This window comes from Papio anubis, unplaced genomic scaffold, assembly GCF_008728515.1.
Source record: "Papio anubis isolate 15944 unplaced genomic scaffold, Panubis1.0 scaffold746, whole genome shotgun sequence".
Taxonomy (NCBI): domain Eukaryota; kingdom Metazoa; phylum Chordata; class Mammalia; order Primates; family Cercopithecidae; genus Papio; species Papio anubis.
The window spans coordinates 1-21,832 of NW_022167683.1; the positions used below are offsets into that span (position 1 = coordinate 1).

General features: G+C 40.4%; 1 protein-coding gene across 1 annotated transcript in view; it reads right to left on the reverse strand.

The window, feature by feature from the left end:
- Window positions 1-6: 6 nt before the first annotated feature.
- LOC116273478 (contactin-associated protein-like 5) overlaps window positions 7-21,832 on the reverse strand; it is a 31,931-nt gene continuing 10,105 nt past the window's right edge. The window contains exons 2-3 of the mRNA XM_031662554.1: window positions 4,828-4,977; window positions 7-1,990 (exon numbers count right to left, since the gene is read on the reverse strand). Of these exons, the coding sequence (XP_031518414.1) occupies window positions 1,815-1,990; window positions 4,828-4,977 (326 nt within the window). The 3' untranslated portion in view covers window positions 7-1,814. The remainder of the gene's footprint in view (window positions 1,991-4,827; window positions 4,978-21,832) is intronic.

A 21,832-nucleotide genomic window follows, 5' to 3' on the forward strand; every position in this document is an offset into this window, starting at 1 on the left:
ATTAAAAATTAAGGTAGCATTAGAGACCCCTATTGATAAATATTCCCTGTATTGATCAACACTTTGGAAGAGGCTGCACTGGCTGATGAAGTAGGATGCTTCTCCCACGCCATTACTAAACACTATTGGTCTGGCAACCATTGCCTGCAATAACTTTTATTCTCCGAGCTCTAAACTAGCACATTTTAATGAAGCACATACTTTATTACCACTTTTTCAGCCGGTCAAATAGAAAAAAAAATAAAGCAGAAGAGACAGAAAATCTGCATGATTTGTTGATGATCCCATGCATAGCGATGTTAACTGAGAAACGTGTGGAAAGTTTCACCAAGTTATACAGCTCATTTCAGCGTTAGCAGAGACTATGTACTGCATGGCCGATTTCTGTGCCCCTCAGTAGAGTTACCTGCTACTACTCATTATTCCTCTCCCCAACTGGGCAATCACCTGCCTAGTTGTAGGCAAGCTCTCTTCCAATCCACCTTTCTCACTTCTTCTTGAGTACTCTTCTTGAGCCACCTTCCTCCATGGTTCTCACCAAGAGCATGAAACCAAATCCCACTGGTACACAAAGTTCTTCATGACTGGTCCTGCCCCCACATCTCTGGACATATTTACACCAGGTGCACCATCCACAGTGACCCACCATCCCTACTGAGCTATATATTATTTAATCTAAGACACCACTAATTGTAAGATATACCATTATTTTATATGCCACTATGAAAAATAGATATTGCCAACTCAACTATTAGAGATTTCAAATGCCAAAAAAGTATTTTGAGTTGATGAAATACTTGCAATCCATGCTTTCTCCTGCTTCTACGCCAATCTCCCTTCCCCTCTCAACCTCAGCCTAGCCTGCCAGTGTCTTCTCCTTTAAGATTCAACTCAGCATTACCTTCTGAAACCTTCTTGGACTCATTCTCTGGGGTCAGACTAAGTTGCTGCTGCTGTGTGTCTGACAAATAAGGGTGCACTTCTTGGTCATGTATCTCACTTTATTGTAATGGCTAATCTATTCCCTGATGAAACATAAGCAGAGACTCTGTCTCATCAACACACAGGCAAGCACTGAACAGATATTATTTGCCCATTCTATAAATGATACTTTGACAAGGGTGAGAAGAACTGGAAGAATGAAGGAAGTAGGCTCTGGAGAGGAAAGAAGAAGAACATGGTAAACTTTGATGCAAATTCAGAATCCATCCTCTTTGGTTTTCTGCAGTGTGTCTTTGCATTTACAAACTTCTATTATAAGGAGAGCAAGATCCCAGGGGAAACAGAGAGCTAAAGTGAGTTTTTCTGATCTCCTCTGGACCAGAGAAGCAGTGGTAGGGGCAGTAAGACCAAAAAACAGCCAAACCCAGGAGTAGTTGTGTGTTATTGGGCATTCGTGAACCTCTTTTGCAGACTTCCCAGATGGTCCGATGCTCATCTGTCTGTGTTAGAAAGGACACCCACAGCAGTGAAAAATGAAATGGTTTAGGAGAGAAGTAATTCCTTCCTCCTTTTTGCTTTAACTTCAAAGTAATCAAATGTTGTTTATGCATAAAATTTTAATCCTTTCACAAATTTGTATTTTGATTTAATTTGCATATCCCATTTGCTGCAAGTCAACATGAAGAGAGACTCAACTAATTTAAACCATTTTTCTCTGGGCCTGAAATCCTTTCAGAAATATTTTCCATTAGGCAACTCAATTATGTCTAATGTGGCTAATGTCGGTGGATTAGAATTTTGCTTAAAGAAATTCATATTTAGAACAGTGAGAATGGGAAGGGGGTGGGAGAACAGAGGAGAAGAGACAATAATTACCTGTCTTTGATGCTACACAGATCAATGTGTAAATCACTAAAATTCCCCAGGGAACCTTGCTGAACTGAAATGAGGTCCTTGGGCTGGTTATCAATAAAGATGAGCCTCATGCAGCCTTGGAAAGCCTTAATGGGATTTAAACATTGGGAATCGGTGAGATTGTCGGGGCACCCTGTGGGACAGAGAAAAAAGATGAAGAAGAATGCTGAAATGATCCGTCATTGCTTTGGCGACCTATTGATGGAAGACCTTGAGGTCTAATTATTTTGGTGCTTTCTCATTCACATCAGTGCACACCCTTTTTGTTGTAAATCCTAGCATTCTCAGGGAGGGGACAGAATTGGTACAAAATAGGGCATACTCCATCACTGTAGAGAAAATAATAAGTATGGCAAAGGGAATATCAATACTGTAACAGGTGTCTCCTTCTTACTTTTTTTTTTTTTTTTTCCTTGGGGTAAGCTATTTTCTATTCTTTCATATGGCATCCTTCACTCATCCCAAGGAAGAAACGTATTATAGCTACTTCAGAATTTTGGTTCTGTCTTGAAATACATATCTTTTCTGAATTACGCTTTCAAAGGAAATTATGCTTTGGGTAGGGATGGTTGGGTAGGGATGGCAGCAGAGGAATTGTCCGGTTAATTGTTAGCATTAACAGGCTTAGTTCCTGAGAAAGGTACACACAGGAGCGCAACTGGAATTTTGACGTGATGTGCAAAGCAAAATCAGACATTTTGCTGGTTTTAGAAGGAACTAAGGGTTGAAATGCATGTCATTTTAGGGCTGTAATAGCATATGGGAAAGGTTAACACTATACCTTTTTAAAGGGTGTTCTTAAAAAAAAAATTACACTGGTTTAGTGTAGCTTGCAACCAGGGCATAACTACTTCTCATTAAGATGGGTATAGAGCCTTTCAGGGATATGAGTGCGCGTGCTCCTTACAAACTCCATCCCAATGGCTTTAATAGGTTCAGAGCATATGGGAATGCAAGCTTGAAACCATGGTAATAACCCATAAATAACTGGGAATTATTTCATCCATCTTTAATAGACAGTCACTGCCGGGCTGAAGCCCAGCAGCTGGTTAACAGCTCACAGGCACACTATAAAACGAAGAGAGATGCTACAACTTCTAATTGAAGCTGTAGAGAGAATTTATGTAAGTTGACTATTATTACTGAAACTCATTTTTCACCTTCCTTAAGTTTACAGTCTACGTGTGGGGCGTTTGTTTAAACACTGTTCAAATCACTGATCAATCTTCACGTTCTAAACCCAGGATCCCTTAAAACTTGCCTCTAAGAACAGTCCTTCAACTGAGGCAGGAGAGCCATTTTGTCTCTGAGGCATGTCAGATGCTTATTGTATCAGGATTAGTAACAAACATTTCCCTCAGGAATAAATTCAAGATAGCGTTTTTCCCTCTGATGCTGAAATATTGCATAAGATGCACAATTATTCGGTCTGTGAGGTTATCTTTGTAGACCCCAACACCCTTGTTCTACGATCTTTATAATACATTTGTTCCAATCTCTGTTTTCACTGGTGGGCTGTGGGAACACAGATCTGGATTTGAATTCATGAGCTCTATGGCGTTGCACAAATTCTTTCATCTCAGCAAACACCAGTTTTATTATCTATTAAGTGGGGGTATTATGTACTGCACAAGGTTTCTGCATGAATTAAATGAGGTAAGTCATAAAACTTTTGCAGAGACTGGACGTGTATTCCCTTCCTAAAGGAATTTGTTAAGCCATGCACAGGGCGAGGAGATTTGAGGTAAAGGTCACAGGCCCTTCCTCACCCTAAAATCAAGCCACAGAGATATTGCTTCCCTCCTAGGAGATGTTGAGATATACACTGCACCTGTGCAAAATCCCTTTTGCATTTTAAAGCTTTAACCACATTCCATTGGTATGAGAGAAGTGACCTGTAAATTCTGTTTAAGAGACTATGCATAATTTTATACAATACTTCTCTTCAATTTACTAATAGGAAAAGAATAAGGAAACTGTAGACCAGACCCTGACTTATATCTAAAGGAGGTGGAGCCAGTTTCCCCATCCCCTGCCATGTGGCACACTCTGTGCTATACGTTTAAACCTTGGTCGTACTTAACTTTTCCTGAAATTTTGGAGGTGAACTTATTTCCCCATGTTTCAGATTAGGAAGTTTAGGGACTATAAGTACCTTTCTCAAGGTCAGACAGCTATTGAGGTTACATCATTTTCAGAGATTGTTTCTATAATACAAACAACTAACTATGAAACTAGATATTAATTTTTATTGAAAAATACTTTTGAAAGACTAAATACATACATATATATGCATTTATAAAAATTCAGTAGATGCCTAATTATATGTTTTTCTTCACCATCAGCTTGCCCTTGTGTTTCTGTCATTGGAAAGGTTCCCAGGATTCACTTAACATCAGAGAAGGCAGAATCTGAACAATCTGAACTGGCTTCTACACGTGGAGTTACAAGTTCATGGGCCTCCTAGTTCCACCTCATTCCTGGCTCTCTGTGGGCATGATCTCTAGGAATGTGGGGAATGAGGGGACAGGGGACTAAGAGAGGAAAGTGGCAGAGGAGGGACCCAGGTGCTGAGCATGCTGGTTGTGCCTTTCCACCTGGATTTTGCCTCTTGCAGGTACTTCTGACTCTTGATACACTTTCTCCAAGTTTCGAACTGAGTTTCCCCTTTCCCATGTGATCACAGGGCTTGGCATGGCTACAAAAATCTCCTTTGGATGTGTTATATAACACCAGCTCTTGTAGCTAAAGTTCTTTTCTTCCTCAGCACTGACCTAGATAATTTATATTTGCACACAGCTGTGAGAGATTTTGCTTCTCACTATTTTGAGATTGAGGATGTGTGTGTGTATGTTGGGCGGGGGGGGATAATTGTCTAATTGACCAAGCCAGAACTACCATAGCGAAATAATTGCCCACTTCATTTTCCCTCCCTTGTTTATTTTCCCTCTTAAAGGCTGGAGAATTTACCTCCAAAGTAGTAGCTATTTCCAGAATAAATCTGCACCCAAGTGCTGTCAGGAGCTGGGGGTGCTGCTTCATTATCCAGAGTGAGCGTGATGCGGTTCCTCCTGGCGTTGATGTTAACTGAGTGCCACAAGCCATCATTCAAGTTGCTGCCTGCAAGAGAAACAAGAGAGCAAGCCTAGAGATGATGGGTCCGGAAGGCCTGGAGAAAGGGGGCTTATTTCCCAGCCTGCTGCCATCCATGCCCTTCTCAGAGCAAACCCACTCTTCACTTGGCTGGATACAAGCCCTTGGAAGGTTCATAAAAAGCATTGTTCTTCCTCTTTGTACCACTTCATTCTCATCCCTTTCTTTTTGAAAAAAGATGGCTAAACTGCTTCTGATATGTTTTGTTTAAAAACAAAAGGGAAAAATACAAAATGTTGTACATACCACAACCAAAGTTATGTCACGTATTCTGATCTATTGTTGTATAAATGCAGAGGGAAAAAAACAGAAAAATAAAAGAACTCAAAATATTACCAGCAATTTTATCTGAGTGGTAGAGTTATGGGCAATTTTAGTTTTCTCATACTTTCCTACAAACAATTTTAGGAAAAAGTGAGCTATTTTTAAAGTAGATGAGGAAAGCTGGATTCCAATGATGTACCAGGCAGAGGCAGCCTGCTGTTGGAGAGAGGTAACATACTAATCCAATTGCAGCGTTTTTCATTCTAAATTAGGTGACATTGCCTAAGTTACTCACCTTCATTAAGCTCTGATTTTATCATCTGTAAATATTATAATTCCTGCCCCTTATCACTGTCAAAGGGATCGAATGAAATGAGGCATGACTGTCTCTAAAGGCACTGGAAGAAAGGTGGGTGGTTTTGTAAAGTTCTTTTCTCTCCTATTCCATTGCTCCAGCTGTCTTTGGTGTACCCTGTGCTGCTGACCTACTTTACTGAGAAAACTGTATTGGGAACTAGTCATGAGGTTTCAACTATTTCCTTTAAAGAGTTTATCATCTATGAAAACTCTGTGTCCTGTTGGTGCAAAGTGCTTGCTGAAGAAAATAAAGGCATATTAACTGATTGGTTACAAAGACTTTCTGTGGCAAGAGCACATAGCCACACAATTCTAAATTCTAAACAGTCATTTATTGTGCCCTGTTACATGTTGAGTTGTCTTTCCTCTCATTGTGTCAGTTTCCTCACTTGCAAAGAGGACAATGACTGTACTTAACAGGCCATTGTGGGGATAACACCAGTTAGTCCAGCAGGTAATGCAGAATAGTTCATTTCAATCATACTTTGGCAGTCATGTTAGCTTAAAAAATGAACAGAGCGACAAATACGAAATGGTCTTTGGCATTAGAGGGTATGGATATTAATATCACATGATCTCTACCCTAGGGTAGTCCATTGTTAAGAGGCAGAGAGATATGCAAGGAAGATTAAAATAACGTCTTTTGAGTTCAGGCTAGTGGGGTAGACAGAGAAGTAAGCAAACAACACCACCTTTTGCAATTCTGGGTGGAACAGCAACATATGAGCAGAGAAGAAAGAAAGTCTAACTAACTCCATGAGAGGATCCCAAGAATGTTTCACAGAAGTGGGTGACAGTTAAGGGGAGTTGTGGAAAATGAGCAAGAGTTTGTGATTCTGGGAGCAAGGGTTCCAGGAGACAGAGAGCCTGTATAAAGAAACAAAGGTCTGGACTGAGAAGCAGGAGATGACAATATGAAGGGAACTGGAAAGAGGATCCAATCTCCCAGGGGTCTCACGTGCCAGGCTCAGGAGGACTTTAAACAATATCCTTTGACAAATGATTCTGAAGAGCACTTTTCCCAAACCAATTCCATCAGCATCTCTGGGCATGGGCCCTAAGCATCTACATTTTTTAAAAAGCTCCTTGGGTGGTTCTAATGTGCAGCCAAAGATGAAAATTACAGCTTTAGCACATGGGAGTCCATGAGGGCTCTCTAGGATGGTAATACCAGGGTTGGAGATGTTTATTCAAAGAATCAGCTAGCACAAGAGCCAATGGTAGCAGCTGGGAGGGGTCAAGGCTGGAGGCAGAACTCACAGGTCCTATTGCTTGCAGAGTCCCCGGAGGCAGAATGAGAGGATCTCACCTAAAGTAGCAGCAGTGAAAATGCAAAGCAAGTGATGGATTTAGAGCTATTTCTGCAGGTAAAACAGACCTGCCTTGGTAGAGCCTACTGGAGCAGCCCCAAAGCAGCCAGCTGGGAAGAAAACACTGAGGATCACCACAGAGGTGTGGCAGACCCTCAGAGTGGCAAGTGAAGAGCTGGTGCCCCTGAGCTCCCAGATAGCTGGTGCCCCTGAGCTCCCAGGCTGCCCTGGGAGAATCACAGCACCAGGCTTGGAACCCAGCTGTATTTGCACCTGGGCAGCTGTGACCCATCTGCTCAGTGCATCCCAGATATAGGAGACCCGATGTGTTTTCAGCCAGATCTCTCAAAGTTAGTCTCCACTGCAACCCTGAACATCTGCTTGGGGTGAAGAAGAGAATCCAGAGGCTTCTCAGCCTGGTGGCCCCACTTCCTCCCAAAGGCAGTTGTCCTCAGACAAGACCAGGGTTTGGGTCCTGAACACAGGGATTCTGCTAATGAGACAGAGAATCTGTCAGGTGTCTCTTGGTGATGAACATTTGACTTCTTTCAGGGGTATTTGGGGAAGACAGTCAATTGTAAGTCCTTTTTAAACATGTTCATTTGCATACTCATTTGAATACATCCACATAACATATGGGACTGTATCTGCAGGTAGACTCTAGACTGGAAGGGCGTTAGTAACTAGTTCAGAATAAAAGTTCTAAATACTCCCTAAAGGCCAAGCACCCTGCTAGGCATCAGGGCTACAGTAGAGAAGAATGTATTTATAGAGGCCACAGTGAGTGTCCCCTCCAATTAGTTATCTATCATCTATTCACGTTACAGATGGCACTGGCCTGAGAGGAGAGGTCTGCTCAATGGGTGGCTGTAGGATCATCTGTTCTGATTGTGGGTCTTGTCCTCTCCCCACATCGCCATCCATTTCTCTCTTTCAAGTTTTTACATAATGAGGGTTTGCTTGGTTGGTTGTTTTCTTCTTCTTCTTCTTCTTTTTTTTTTGGTTTGCCTTTTCTTTGATTTGGCCTTTTTCTACATGGTCCCCAGTCCCTGCAGGGGGAGCCTGGGTGAAAAGTTTAGCTCTGCAGAGGAAAATTATTAGAACAATAGTTCTCGATGCAGGTATTGCCTGGGGAGCTTTTGAAAATACAGAACCTGGGGATCACTCCAGGTTAATTAAGTCAGATTTCTGGGGATTATCCCAGGACTTGGAATTATGTTGTGCAGCCAGGGTCGGGAGCCACGTCATTGGAGGTGTCAGAAGAGAAAGGAAAGAAGCTGGGAAATTGGAACTAGCTCAGGAGAGCTGCTCGGGCACGGGTTCCAAGATAAGTGAAGTGGTACATCCCCAGCTAAAAATCTCCACTTTCAACTGGTCCTCGTTTTCACTTCATTCTGTTAATAGATCCAAAATAATATCCCTAGAGGCTCTCTGAGGTTTTGTTATTAAGAATACTCTCTTAAAGGTAAAAGTGGAAGTGCTATTAATTATTCAACAATTAGGGAGAAATCACCTTATTCGACTGCTTTTTTCCCAAACCTCCTTGATATAAATAGCTGTGAAAGAATAGACATGTCCAATGAGGAGAATAGGAAAGCAACACCTTTTAGGCCAAGAATGTCTTGATGGGGGGAAAAGAAATGCTCTTAGGGGAGAAGAGCAGGATATTGAGGGCCAATATGGGGCACTAAGCACCCCCATGATTTAGGAACTGAGGCCTAAAAGATGGGATTTGGGTTCCAGAAACAGATGAGGGCAAACATACAATTTCTGAACTTTAAAGACAGGTTGGGTATTATTTGCCATCTCCCAGACTAATAAAGGATAAAAACTGATTATACTCAATCTCAATGAGAATAGAGGGAAACAGTCCATTTTATATGTTGTTTTCAGCCACCTAAATTTGCACATTCTTTCTGGGAGGCAATACACCAGTAAGCATCAAAAATCCCAAGAATGTCATACCTCATTTCCTGTGAATTTTATTCTGAAGAATTATTTCTAAAATAGTAACAGAGCTGTAGCCAAGATTTATGGTGAAGATAGTTCATGACACCATTATTTACAATAGCAAAAATTCACTGCTACCCCTATTTCCAATAGTAGCAGGCTAGGTAAAGCAAACATGGCTTATTCCTAATATGGTATATAATGTAGTCAATAAACATCACAATGTCCAAGAATGCTACTGATATCTTGATAAGAGAGAAGTTCTTAATAAATAGTACATGCTGCATGATTCCCATTTTGTTAAAAACTAACACCAAGAAAAACACTGCAATAATGTAGACTGACAGAATCACAGATTATTTTTGTTTTTTTTTTCTTTTATGTTATACCGGAATTTTCAATGTTTTTTAATGTACATTTTTTATAATCTTAAAAAACCTGACAAACTGTTTAAACTGAAATAAAAGACAGAAAACTTTTTTGTCCTCTTCACTTTTGTTCTCATGGCTTCTCTTAGGCTCTGGAATTCAGCCTAGGGCATCAGTATAAAGGGTTCCTTATAGAGAGAGAGAGTTAAATAGGCTGCCCTGTGCTTTCCTAGGAATCAAATAAAGACTTGGAAGATTTTCTCCATAGAGAAAAAAAGAATGACAGTTTTCATCCTTGCTACTGAACTTGCAAATGAACCTTTGAAATACCCCAATTGTAAAAATAGCTAATAATACATCACACTACCAGTAACAAATGCCTACAATGTGCCAGGCACTTTAAATAATATAATTCCTAATTCTTACAATAGTCCTGGAGGTCAAGTTGATTGCCCTCATGTAATAGATATAACAGAGAAAAGTGGAGAGGCTGCCCAGGGCCCCATGGCTGCTCAGAGGCAGAGCCAGTGTTCAAAGGGAAGTGTGGGTACTGGGGCTGAGCTCCTTTTGCTCATCATGCTGGCAACTCCAGCCAGCCCTGCCCTGCTCCTGCCATCTCTTTGATGACCAAAAAGCTCTGCAAAGTTTTATGTTCTGCTACTGAATTCTACTTTGCTTTTATTTTTATTTTATTTTTTTGGTAACAGATTTATTGAGGTAAAATTCACATACCATATATGTCATCTAAAGTGTGAAACCCAGTGGTTTTTAATAGATTCAGTTATACAATCACTACAATCAATTTTTAAAACATGTCATCATCCCCTAAATATACTCTGTAACCTTGATATACTGTCCCCCAATCCCCTTATCCCTGCACCTCCAGCCCTGGTCAACCACCACTAATTTACCTTTGGGACTCTATGGATTTGCCTATTCTGGGCACTTGATATAAATAAAATTATACATTATGCTCTATTTTCTGACTGGTATTTTTTCCTTAGCATTATGTTTCTAAGATTCATCCATGTAGCACAAATCAGTATTTTTTTTTTTTTTTTTTTTTTTTTTTGAGACAGAGTCTCACTCTGCTGCCCAGACTGGAGTATAGTGGCTGATCTTGGCTCACTGCAACTTCAGCCTCCCAGGTTCAAGCGATTCTCCTGGCTCAGCCTCCTGAGTAGCTGGGATTACAGGCACCTAACACCATGCCCGGGTAATTTTTTTGTATTTTTAGTAGAGACGGGGTTTCATCATGTTGGCCAGGCTGGTCTTGAACTCCTGACCTCAAGTGATCCACCTGCCTCAGCCTCCCAAAGTGCTAGAATTACAGGCATGAGTAGGTGTCTTGTGGTATGCCTGTTGTGTTGGATGTGCAGCAGCACTCCTGCTCACTAGATGGTAATAACAATCCCCCATCACCATCACAACCCTCCATCATCACACCACAACCTTCCATTACCAACATCACCACCCTCCATCACCAACACCACAACCCCTCTTCACCAATACCACAACCCTCTACCACCAACACTACAACCCTCCATCATCAACACCACAACCCCTCTTCACCAACACCACAACCCTCCATCACTAACACCACAAGCCCCCATCACCAACACCACAACCCTCCATCACCAACACCACAACCCCCATCACCACCCAACCCTCCTTCACCAACATCACAACTCTCCATCACCAACACTATAACCCTCCATCATCAACACCACAACCCTCCATCATCAACACCACAACCCTCCATCACCACCACAACCCTCCATCACCAACACCACAACCCTCATCACCACCACAACACCTCATCACCAACATCAATCTCCCATCAACAATACCACAACCTCCATCACCAACACCACAACCCTCCACCACCAACACCACAACACTCCATCACCAATACCAAAACCTTCCATCATCAATGCCACAACCTTCCATTACCAACATCACAATCCCATCACCAACACCACAAATCCCCATCACCAACAGCACATTTTTTCACCATTTAGGGGACAGGTGGGCTAAAAGGTGAGTTTGGTGGGAATGGAAATCTTCCCTTGGCTCAGAGCCGTTGAGTTAAAAAAATATTTTTGAGGTTGCAGAGCCTTGACATACTCTTCTACTCTGGCTCTCAATTGTACCTCTCTCTCTCTGTCTCTCTAACCCCACCAATTCCTCCATAAAATTTCTAACAGATCTTTGCATTTCAATGGTCACCATATTTTAACATCTTTTTTATGTTTCGAAGACAAAATGAAAAGCAAGATCACAATTAATGTTGCAAGGTGTCAATGAACCTTTGTAACCAAGTGACTGTTCAGGGCCTGTAAGTGTCAGCCGTGACTACCCTAGGCCATTACAGCCACACACAAGAGCAAAAAGGTAGCCCAGGCCAAATCATAGTCCCCAAAGACTGTTTCTAACCCTGGAGATAACTTGTTACAGATTTCCTTGATAGCTTTATTCACCTGCTATTCCTTGCTCAAGTGCCTGCCGCTTACAATTTCCAGAAATTTAGAGAGATTTCTTAATTTCTCTAAACCTATTACATCATCTGTAAAACAGAAACAAATTGATTGGCTTGACTTGAAAGTTTCTAGGCTTTATCATCCCCAGAAAACTCGATTCAACAGTCTTCCTATGTCCTCTCACACATGCTGTTATTTAACAATTCGAAGGTAGCTGTCAACTTTTGCTGACTATCTCACAGTCAACTTTTGTGAGAATAAAGTGGGCAATATATGAATAATTGAATAAGGAAGTCTAAAAATGTCAGTTACATAGTAGAAGAGTATATTACCGTTACTAGTACCATTATGCTACAATTTAGAGCCTGAGTTATGTTTTCCTGGCACACTGTTTATCCGTCAATTATCAAATTCTCTTAACTTTTTCCTACATATGGTAGATTGAATTCACATATGCCTTCAAATTCCCTCTCTACTTTTGTTCTACTCCTTATCCCTGAAGCTGGGAATTTCTTTAATGATGCCCTTCTTTTCCCAGTCCTCTGTCTCTTTCTGATAGAGGACACCTTGCTAGATCCAACTATCTAAACTGCAAGGTTATCATCGACCTCACAGCAAATACTCCGCCACTGGGTCATGCAGCTCAGAGAATGAAAATCACACTGGACAGTCTATTGTTTCTGTAACCAAGTCTCCCTCTGTCCTTTCAGGCTATTTTCCAAAATCCTTACAAGAATTCTCTACTCCAGCTAGATCATATGTTCATTATGCTCTAAGTAAACATAGTTAGTGAACTGGGGCTTCCACACCCAGCCTCTGCTCCACCTCTATGCTATCCTTATGATTTCCTCCTTTCAAAATCCATCCCCCAATCTTCCAAGGCCAAGTTTTTGTGTCAGCAAATTCTTTCCTAAACTGTACAGACAGAGAACATATGTTTTATTACTTTCTATCACAGCCACCTACCACAGTGCAGGGCATACAAAATGTGCTGAATGACTGATTGATTGAATACATGAATAAGTTAATAAATCCGGAAATGAATGAAGCAGGCTTTCCTTGACTAGACTAGTGTGTGGTGAATTCTCTTTCTAAATTCCTGTAGCATCTGCAGTCGGATCTATTTATTTAGTTCATAATATTTACCACCTTGTGGTATTAATTAACAATCCGTCCATGTAAGTTTCCACTTCCCAGTGGGATGACAGGTACCTGGGGGTCAGAGTCTGAGTCATGTTTTGGGACCCCCCTACCAGCCCCAGTATCAGCAGAGCAGCATTCTGCCCTCTCCAAATGCTAATTGATGGATTGAGCATCAGACCAACTGAATCTCCACTGCCAAGTGTCAGCAGCAGGCCCTCTCGTGAGCATTGGCCATAAATCACGGTTAAACCTTTCCTAGTCATTAATGCCTGGCTCATATTTCAAGGTAACCTGGATCCTGAAAACCCTTGATTGGTGCATAAAGGGAAAACATCTTGTTTTGCCATCCGTTAGGGTCTGTTAGGAAGTCACAATACATTTGTGGTTGATGGTGAAGGTGTGGTTTCCTTAGCAGACTTGAATGCTGAGATCAAACATCCACATGCTAAACATTAAGCTAAACTCAATAGAGTTATTTCCTTATTCTCTCCAAGATACAGCACAAACTCTGGGGTCCCTGACCAAAACGCTGCTTCATCTTTTGCCCTCTGGGCCCCAGGCATCTAAGCTTCTATAGTCTTACACCTCCAGTTCTTGTTCTATTTCTCATCTCTTATTAGAGCATCCGATCCTTCCCTCCTTATTTGGCCAAATTCTATTTATTCTTCAGAACCAAGCTGTGACATTTCCACCTCTAGAAAGCCTTCCCTTTCTCCCCTGTCCTGTTGTCTCTTCCCTGTGCTTCCCCGTGCATTATTCATTAATGCTTCTTTACTGTCTCTTCCAACCATGCCTATGAGCTCCTGGTGGGCAGTGCCCCGCTCCCAGGTTCAACCACAGTACTCAGTGCAGAGTAGATACTCCAAAAGTTTCCTAAAGCCAATGGGAGGAACCTAAGTTATATGAGAGAATTGTCAAAGTAAAAATTATAAAAGACAAAGGGAAGTGATAGCAGGTTTGACAAGATTAATCTGCTATGATAAAAAAAAAAATCTAGCTCCTGCAATTCCCTTTTGAGAGATAGAGAAAAAACAGTGAGTTAAGAAATACAATGTTTCCATTGTCATTAATCAAAACTTAAAAAGCTGAAGATGCCCAAGAAATCACTACTTTGGTAAACATTTCCAACCTTTGCTTGGTATCTTAAAGTTCAGGCAATTGCATTGCTCAGTTTTCCATAACACGAAATGCTTCATCATGTTATTATCTTCTGAAACTCGAACTCTGTGCTCAACCAGACAGCTTGTTGTGACAATCATAGCCATGTGGCTATCCATGTTTTTGCCCTTGCTAATGGGATTTTCTCATTAACATTATCTTAGCTCAAATACTGAGGCATTAATGACAACTTAATTGAAGCAGAGGATGAAGCTTGCGGCCTCGTCATGTTTACTTGATGTGCAGGTGGTGGCTAGCTACAAATGGCTTATATGAGAAAGGACAATATTTAGGGAGCAGCTCTGTTAATTGCAGGGCTATGGCCTATAACCACCCAGCTGCCAACATTCCACACAGTACTTCCATCCTGCACGATGCAACTCTCCAGGCCGTCTCCCTACCCCTGGGAGCTCCCTTGCCCTTTATCTAATTAGTACTCCCCTGAGTATAGCTCTTTCCTGGGTTTGACACATTATGCAGAATATAATTGTTGTAACAGGAATGTTTGTTAAAAATCACTACCAACTCTTCTTTCCTTGTTAAAATTCTATCTTTCGGAAATGTTTTAGAGGTCAACTCCACTAGTTTATTCATGCATGTAGCAAATAGTTATGGAAGACGTGTGGTAAGCAAGGTGTTGGACCAAGGCTTGGGCAAATAATGTACTTGTTTCCATGGTTGCTTACATTCTAGTGATGAGAAGTCACATTGGACAACAATTAAATAGACACATTAATATACATTGCATGAGGTGAATCGTGTCCCTGCAAAATGCATATGTTAAAGTCCCAACACCTAGTACCTGAAAACACAATTGTATTTGGAGACAGGATCTTTAAAAAGGTAATGATGGTAAAATAAGTTTCCATATGTTTGGTGTCCTTATGAGCAGAAGGTATTTGAATACAGACATGTACAGAGAAAAGACCATGTGAAGACAGAAAAAAGACAACCATCTGCCAGCAAACAGAGAGGCCCTCAGAAGAAATCAATCTTGCCAACATCTGGATCCTGGATTTGTAGCCTCCAAAACTGTGAGAAAATATATTTCTGTTGCTTAAGACATTTAGTCCGTGATATTTTCTTATAGCAGCCTGAGCAGATGAATACATACATATAAATACTTAGGGCAAACGTTACAAAGAAAAAAAAAAAAACAAAGAAACAAGGAACCTGGCCTGCTTTGGAAAGGTTTCTTGAGAAAATATCAATTGAGATTAAATTCTGAAAGCTAACAGGGTCGTGTTGACCATAGCTACAGGATGACACATTTTATTTAATGTAAATGTAGTCAGTGCTCAATAATCATCAAATAAACATTCATTATGGCTGTTGATCTGAGAATGTCATCATATTTTGAGCTAGAGAAAGAATAAGCAAGTCACAGAAGTCTACTGGCTATAGAAAATTAACTGATAGAAAGGATGGCTTAAATGTTTTTTATGGTTTTTTTTGGTGTTTGTTTGTTTTGTTTTGTTTTGTTTGGAACACCTTCTCTCTAACTAGTACTGTTCAAGGAATTATCAAAAGAGTGAAATATTATAAGGTGGTTGAGGAAATATGATAAACACTATTGCTTGCTCCTAGGAATTAAATGGAATGAGCTGAGATGGCATTTTCAATAAGCCATTTGACTTGACTATAGACACTACTTCATGGTATTTTCTTGATTTCTGGCTCTTTGCTAGCCATGTTGCCTTTTGTCCAAAGATTTTTGTCTGTCCCAGGTGATCAGCTTTCACCTTTTGCTTTTTCAGTTAATAACGAGCAAGTGGTGCCAGCTGCCAGGGTCAGATCTCTTAGTTTGTATTCTGCCCCCTGCCCTTCTGGATTTAATTTGATTGTGCCAAAACCATGTCTTTAAAATGTAGACTCACTCCTTAATCCTGAAAATCCCAGTCTGAGTTTGATGCCTCTGGTGACACCAAGGCAGTACACTGCGCATCTGGGAAGCTCTGGGGAGAAGATGCTTTAATGGAATCCGAAGTGGGCTCTCTGCCTGCCTCACTGCTGCTTGCTTTGCCTTCTGAAGAGATGTTCACATACACCAACCGTTAGCTGTAAGAAAGCCAGTTCCATAGCCAAAGACCCTTGCTGTGTCTCTGCCTGGATTTCTCTCTGCAGGAAATCGCTTCAGTACCTACAACTAATATTGCTCCTCTACTAACATAGTTTGAAGGCCTAATATATTTTGTTAACCCTCCTACCAACATAGGCAAATACACACACACACACACACACACACACACACACACACACACAGAGTAGTCTACTGTGATTTAAGGAAGGTTGCCAAAAAAACCCCTATTCGGGTTTGGATATTTGTCTTCTAATTCTCAACAGGTTGTGAAGAGTCATAGCACAACCTTTTTAAGACCAGGCAAGCAACTCATCCACAAAATCCATGGTATCAAAAAGAGGCTACGTTTACTTTTCTGATTCCATAAAGTGCACCAGAGTTTTGGGAGTTGGGAAGCATGACCTCTGGCAAGGGGCTTGGCCCTAGGTACTCCCAATCAATCAGGACCACTTACGCCTGTTTCAAAAGAAGAGCCTTGGGTTGATGATTTCTTCGAAGACAATAAAGGGTGGGGTTGACCTACTGTTTTCTTTCAAGAAATCATGATTAGTGCTGGAGGGAGCATCTGTGATTCTAGACTGATCCTCTCCTTCAGCAAATGAGGACAGTGAGGCTAACAGAGCAAGACTTACTCATGTCCTACATCTGATTAGAGCACAAGTAGGCTGGAGCACAGCCACTAAAGACTGAGTTCAAGCTCTTTGCCCAGAATGTCTGACATTTTGAGAAGCACTACAAAAAATGAAAACAAACAAACCAACAAAAACGTAAGCTAAAACTCCATGCCTGTTTCTTTCGATTTTCCTTGCCTTGTATTTTCCCATCAGAAAAATTAAAATAACATTGAAATGTCAAATCCCTTTCAAATAATTAGAGTGGTGCCAGTTTTCTCTTAAGATTGCTTACCATTTCACATGACATTCAAAACATTCTGCCCTATTCCTCCTAAGAAAACAAACCAGGTGGTCTCCTTCACCTTTATAAAATGTCCTATTTTCTTAGTAATTCAGGTTGTTTTGAAAAATACTAAACTCCATTCTAAGCACCTCCATAAAAGCCTTTAAAACGGCAGCCACATCCTTCATTAAAAAATAGAGTGTGACATCTATTGCTCAATGAAAGGGTGTGGAGTTTGAGAGAGCCTCATGACCACATGACCATGTGAGAATTCCCCATGGCACCTGGTACCTTATGAAAAGTAAAAAAGAACCGGGAGCTTAAAATATATAAATTAGGTTATGCAAGTAGTTGCTCATTCATTGGAGAATTGCCTAAATGGATTTTGTGGTAAGGTTCACAGTCCAGCAAGACTGCTAGAAGGTGTTCTCTGCTCCAGTGAAGCTCATGACTTTCCACATGGATCAGATCTTTCAGTTCGAATTCTGAGAGATCTAATCTTGATTGATGGGGCACAGGGGAAATTAGAATGGGAAAGCCTGCACAAAGCAGGACAATGTCCTTAGAAGTAGATAGGCCCTTACTGAGGTAGACCTCATGTCACTTGGCAGCCTTCATCCTTCAATGATAATGCTTTTAAGGAATCAGTACTGAGCACCAAAAAAAAAGTCTGAAGAAAGTATGACCTATTTTTGCAATGAATGTTGGTGTGTGTGTGTGTTGATACGTGAATATATATATGGATATATATATGGGATATACATATGAGATATATATATGGAGATATATATATGGGATATATATATGGAGATTATATATATATGGGATATATATATGGAGATTATATATATGGGATATATATATGGAGATTATATATATGGGATATATATATGGAGATATATATATGGGATATATATATGGAGATACACACACACACACACACACACACACAAAATTTGCTTTTTTGTTTTTTTGATGGAGTCTCGCTCTGTCACCTAGGCTGGAGTGCAGTGGCTAATGAATATTTGCGTATGTGTGTTGATATACGGATATATACAAAATTTACTTTTTTGTTTGTTTTTTAGATGGAGTCTCACTCTGTCACCTAGGCTGGAGTGCAGTAGCAGGATCTTGGCTCATTGCAATCTCCACCTCCCAAGTTCAAGCGATTCTCTGGCCTCAACCTCTCAAGTAGCAAGTAGCTGGGATTACAGGCATGTGCCACCATGCTCAACTAACTTTTGTATTTTTAGTACAGATGGGTTTCACCATGTTGGTGAGGCTGGTCTCCTGACCTCAAGCAATCCACCTGCCTCAGCCTCCCATATTATTTACTTAATAATATTATACAGTTAATTTTAGCTAAAATACACAGACTTTTATAAAGACAACAGACTTTCAATCTAGTGTGAATCCCAAGTAATACAAGAATAAGACCACCAAGTAAATTGTTTTTGAAGACACAGCTTTAGACCTAAATAGCCACTTTCCTTAAGAGCCTTTTGTAGATTATCTATAGATGTAAAGCAGAGTTTCTTTACAATTTGAGTTATTTAAGCAACGGACAGTATGAACAATGAATATGGAGAGCAGCAGGATACTGTGTAAAGACCATGAACTTGGGAATTCTAAGGAAAAAGCTGAGGTTGAACATCACTTTGGCTACTTTAACTTAAATTCATATTCTCAGTTTCTTTCTATGTGTGTTGGTATACTAACCGCCTTATAAAGTTTTATGAGTTTTTCTACAGTTTTGTATGATGAGCCCCTAGCACAATGCCTAACTGGCAGAAGATCTTCAATGGCTGCTGGTTCTACTTTCACATCCCTTACAGTGAAATGAGGTCTTCTAACTTTCCTCATACCCACATATATCAGGCTTGCAAAACAAGGAGATGACAAAATAGAAAATAAAGAAAAATACAAGAAAGGGATTCCACTGCTGTCCTTCATCTTCCTGAAACTTCATCTCTACAATAACTAAATTCAGATGTCTTCTATTTTGAGGATGCATTTACTTTGCAAGTCTATCCTTGATCTTCAATGCAAAAATCCCTAAATCAGAACTACTTCCTTCCTAAAAAGCCAAGCACACTGTACAAAGCTCTGGGAACAGGGTAGAAGGTGTGAGGCATCATTGGACTGCCATTTCCAAAGTAATTACCTTCTCTTTTACATCTAGGATGTTAGAACTAGTCTCAAATAAACCTTTGATTATCTGCATTCTCTGACCCATTTGGGACATACCAAGTGTCAAGTATAGCCCCGTCGACTCTCAAAAATTATTGGAATGATTGTCATTATTTTTTCATCGTTCATAGGAGATTTTCATCTCTTATAAAGCGAATATAAGCTCAAGTACTTTGAAAACAAGTTTCCTCAGAAATGTAAGGGAAGAGAAAACTGTTTTTGTTTGATTATTTGTTTGTTCTTCCTCCTCTCAGATGGGAAAATAGAAGAATACACAAAACCTTGATCCATTTCTAAAAACCATTAAGTTCAAATTTTCTAAAAACATAGAAATTCTCTTTAGGAGAGAAGAGTTTTTGAGAACTCTGGCTGCATATTTTAAAAACTTCTTTTTGCTTATATCAGTTTCTGAGAGGTGGGTCTGAAATAACTGATGATTTGTTCCCTTTCTGCAGTTGGGTAAGGTGGCAGCTCCTACAAGACTCTCTTTCGGTCATAAATGCATTTTAATGACTGACATGTGCTTAATAATACAGACAGCACCTGGATTTTTAAGACCAATGTGCTGCCAGGACCTTCCTTGTATTAAAATTTCATTTTTGACCTGAGGCCTACAAGTCTCTGTATTCAAAAACATCTCACCGATTCAAGAGAAACAGCTCAGTACCAGCTCACATTTTTCTTTTTCAAATAAGGAGGATTGAGGTTTAACTTTTATAATTCAGAACATGAAAAATATTGTAATTCTAAGTGATTAACTCACCTCCATTACTAGAAATCTAATAAATTTTATAAAAATCCTCTGACTGCACAAATTCATTCTTAACTTTTATGACTCTGTAGCATGAGGCCCCTTCTAGCTATATCTCTTGAGTCAGCACAGAAAGAAGAAAAATGTGTTAAGTAGCTACTCAACCCTTTGTGCAGTATTTGAGATATACCACCTCATTTAATTGCCAGCACCAACCTATAAAGTATAATTTTTTTTAATCTCTTGTAATAGGCAATCTCTAAGATGATCCTGGATAATCTGTGTCTGTTAATATCCAAGCCCTTGTGTCATCCCCTCCATTTGGACATAAGCTGGGCATATTTACTTGCTTCTAAGGAATAGAATATGACAGAAGTGAGGAGATGCCATTTTCTATATTAGATTATAAAAAGACTGCAGCTTCTGTCTTGGGTGGTTTTTCTCACTCACCCTTGGCAGCCTTCTGGAGAGGCTCATGAGGAAAAGTTGGTAAAAGAAACCAAAATATTTCACCCCAAAATTTGACATATTTTGAGAGGGCTGTTCCGAAAGAAGCAGCCCTGCAAAGCTGTGTTTCATGGGGTACTTGCATCTGTAGAGAAAACCTGCATTGATACAACAAGGCTTTCTGTGAGGTTCTCCCTTGTTTGGATTGAGGACTGAGAGTCTAAACATTTAAGAGTCTGGAAGAAACATTTGTCATTTATTCTCTCTAAGGGCTGATACCTGTATGGCTTCACCTACATTTTAAGACCACCTTGGTAAACAGAACCTCCTCGGTAAACAGAACCTCCTCTTCTCTCCCCTCAATTACCTGTCATGCCATCATAACCTGATTTACTATCTCACCTGTGTTTTGTTGCTGTTTTTGTTGTTGTTTTGTGTTTTTGAGATGGGATCTCATTTTGTCACCTAAGCTGGAGTGCAGTGGTACGATCATGCCTCACTGCAGCCTTGGCCTCCCTGGGCTCCGCTGATCCTCCTACCTCAGCCTGCCAAGTAGCTGGTACTACAGGCAGGCACCCACATGCCCGGCTAATTTTCAGTTTTTTGTAGAGATGGGGTTTTGCCATGTTACTCAGGCTGGTTTTGAACTTCTGGGCTCAAGAGATCTGGACTCCTTGGCCTCTTGAAGTGGTAGGATTACAGGCGTGAGCCACCGTGTCTGACCCATAACATAATTTTGGCCATGCTCTAAACCCCAGTTCTTTCTGTAATCTCAAGGTGGTATAAAGGCATCAACCATCTGCCATTTCTTTGGGCTTTTATATTTTGTATGTCTTTGTGACTCCTGTACACACGTGTGCATGTAATAAAATGTGTATGCATTTTTTTCCTGTTAAGTTGTCCATTATAATTTTCTTATATAGATTCAAGTTATTTTTAAATAACTTGAGGGGAAAAATATAAACTTCCCTACATGTGGAAGTGGATTTTCTGAAGCCTGCCTGAGCACATGAGTGAGTTTGGAAGCAGATCTTCCTCCACTGAACCTTGCCATGGCTGCAGTCCCCATTGGCAATTCAACTATGACCTTATGGGAGACTCTGAGCCAGTCACCCAGCCAAGTTGTCCCTGGATTTCTGATCCACAGAAACTAAGACACAATAAATAATGTTTTCAACCATTAAATATTGCTGTCACTTGATATGCAGCTATAGATAACTAATACACTTCAGTTTACATATGAGACAAAGTTTATCCAGGGCCACAGGAAAGGAAGGAGAAAATGAATTAATACTTTTAAACTTGACTGCCTGACTTCCAGACTCAGGCCTTTCTGCTATGCTCAGGGGTTCAGTGGGCCATTTTGTTCGCCTATGGACATTTGAATGTCTCCCACGGTCTGACATGTCCATAACTATGAGAAAAGA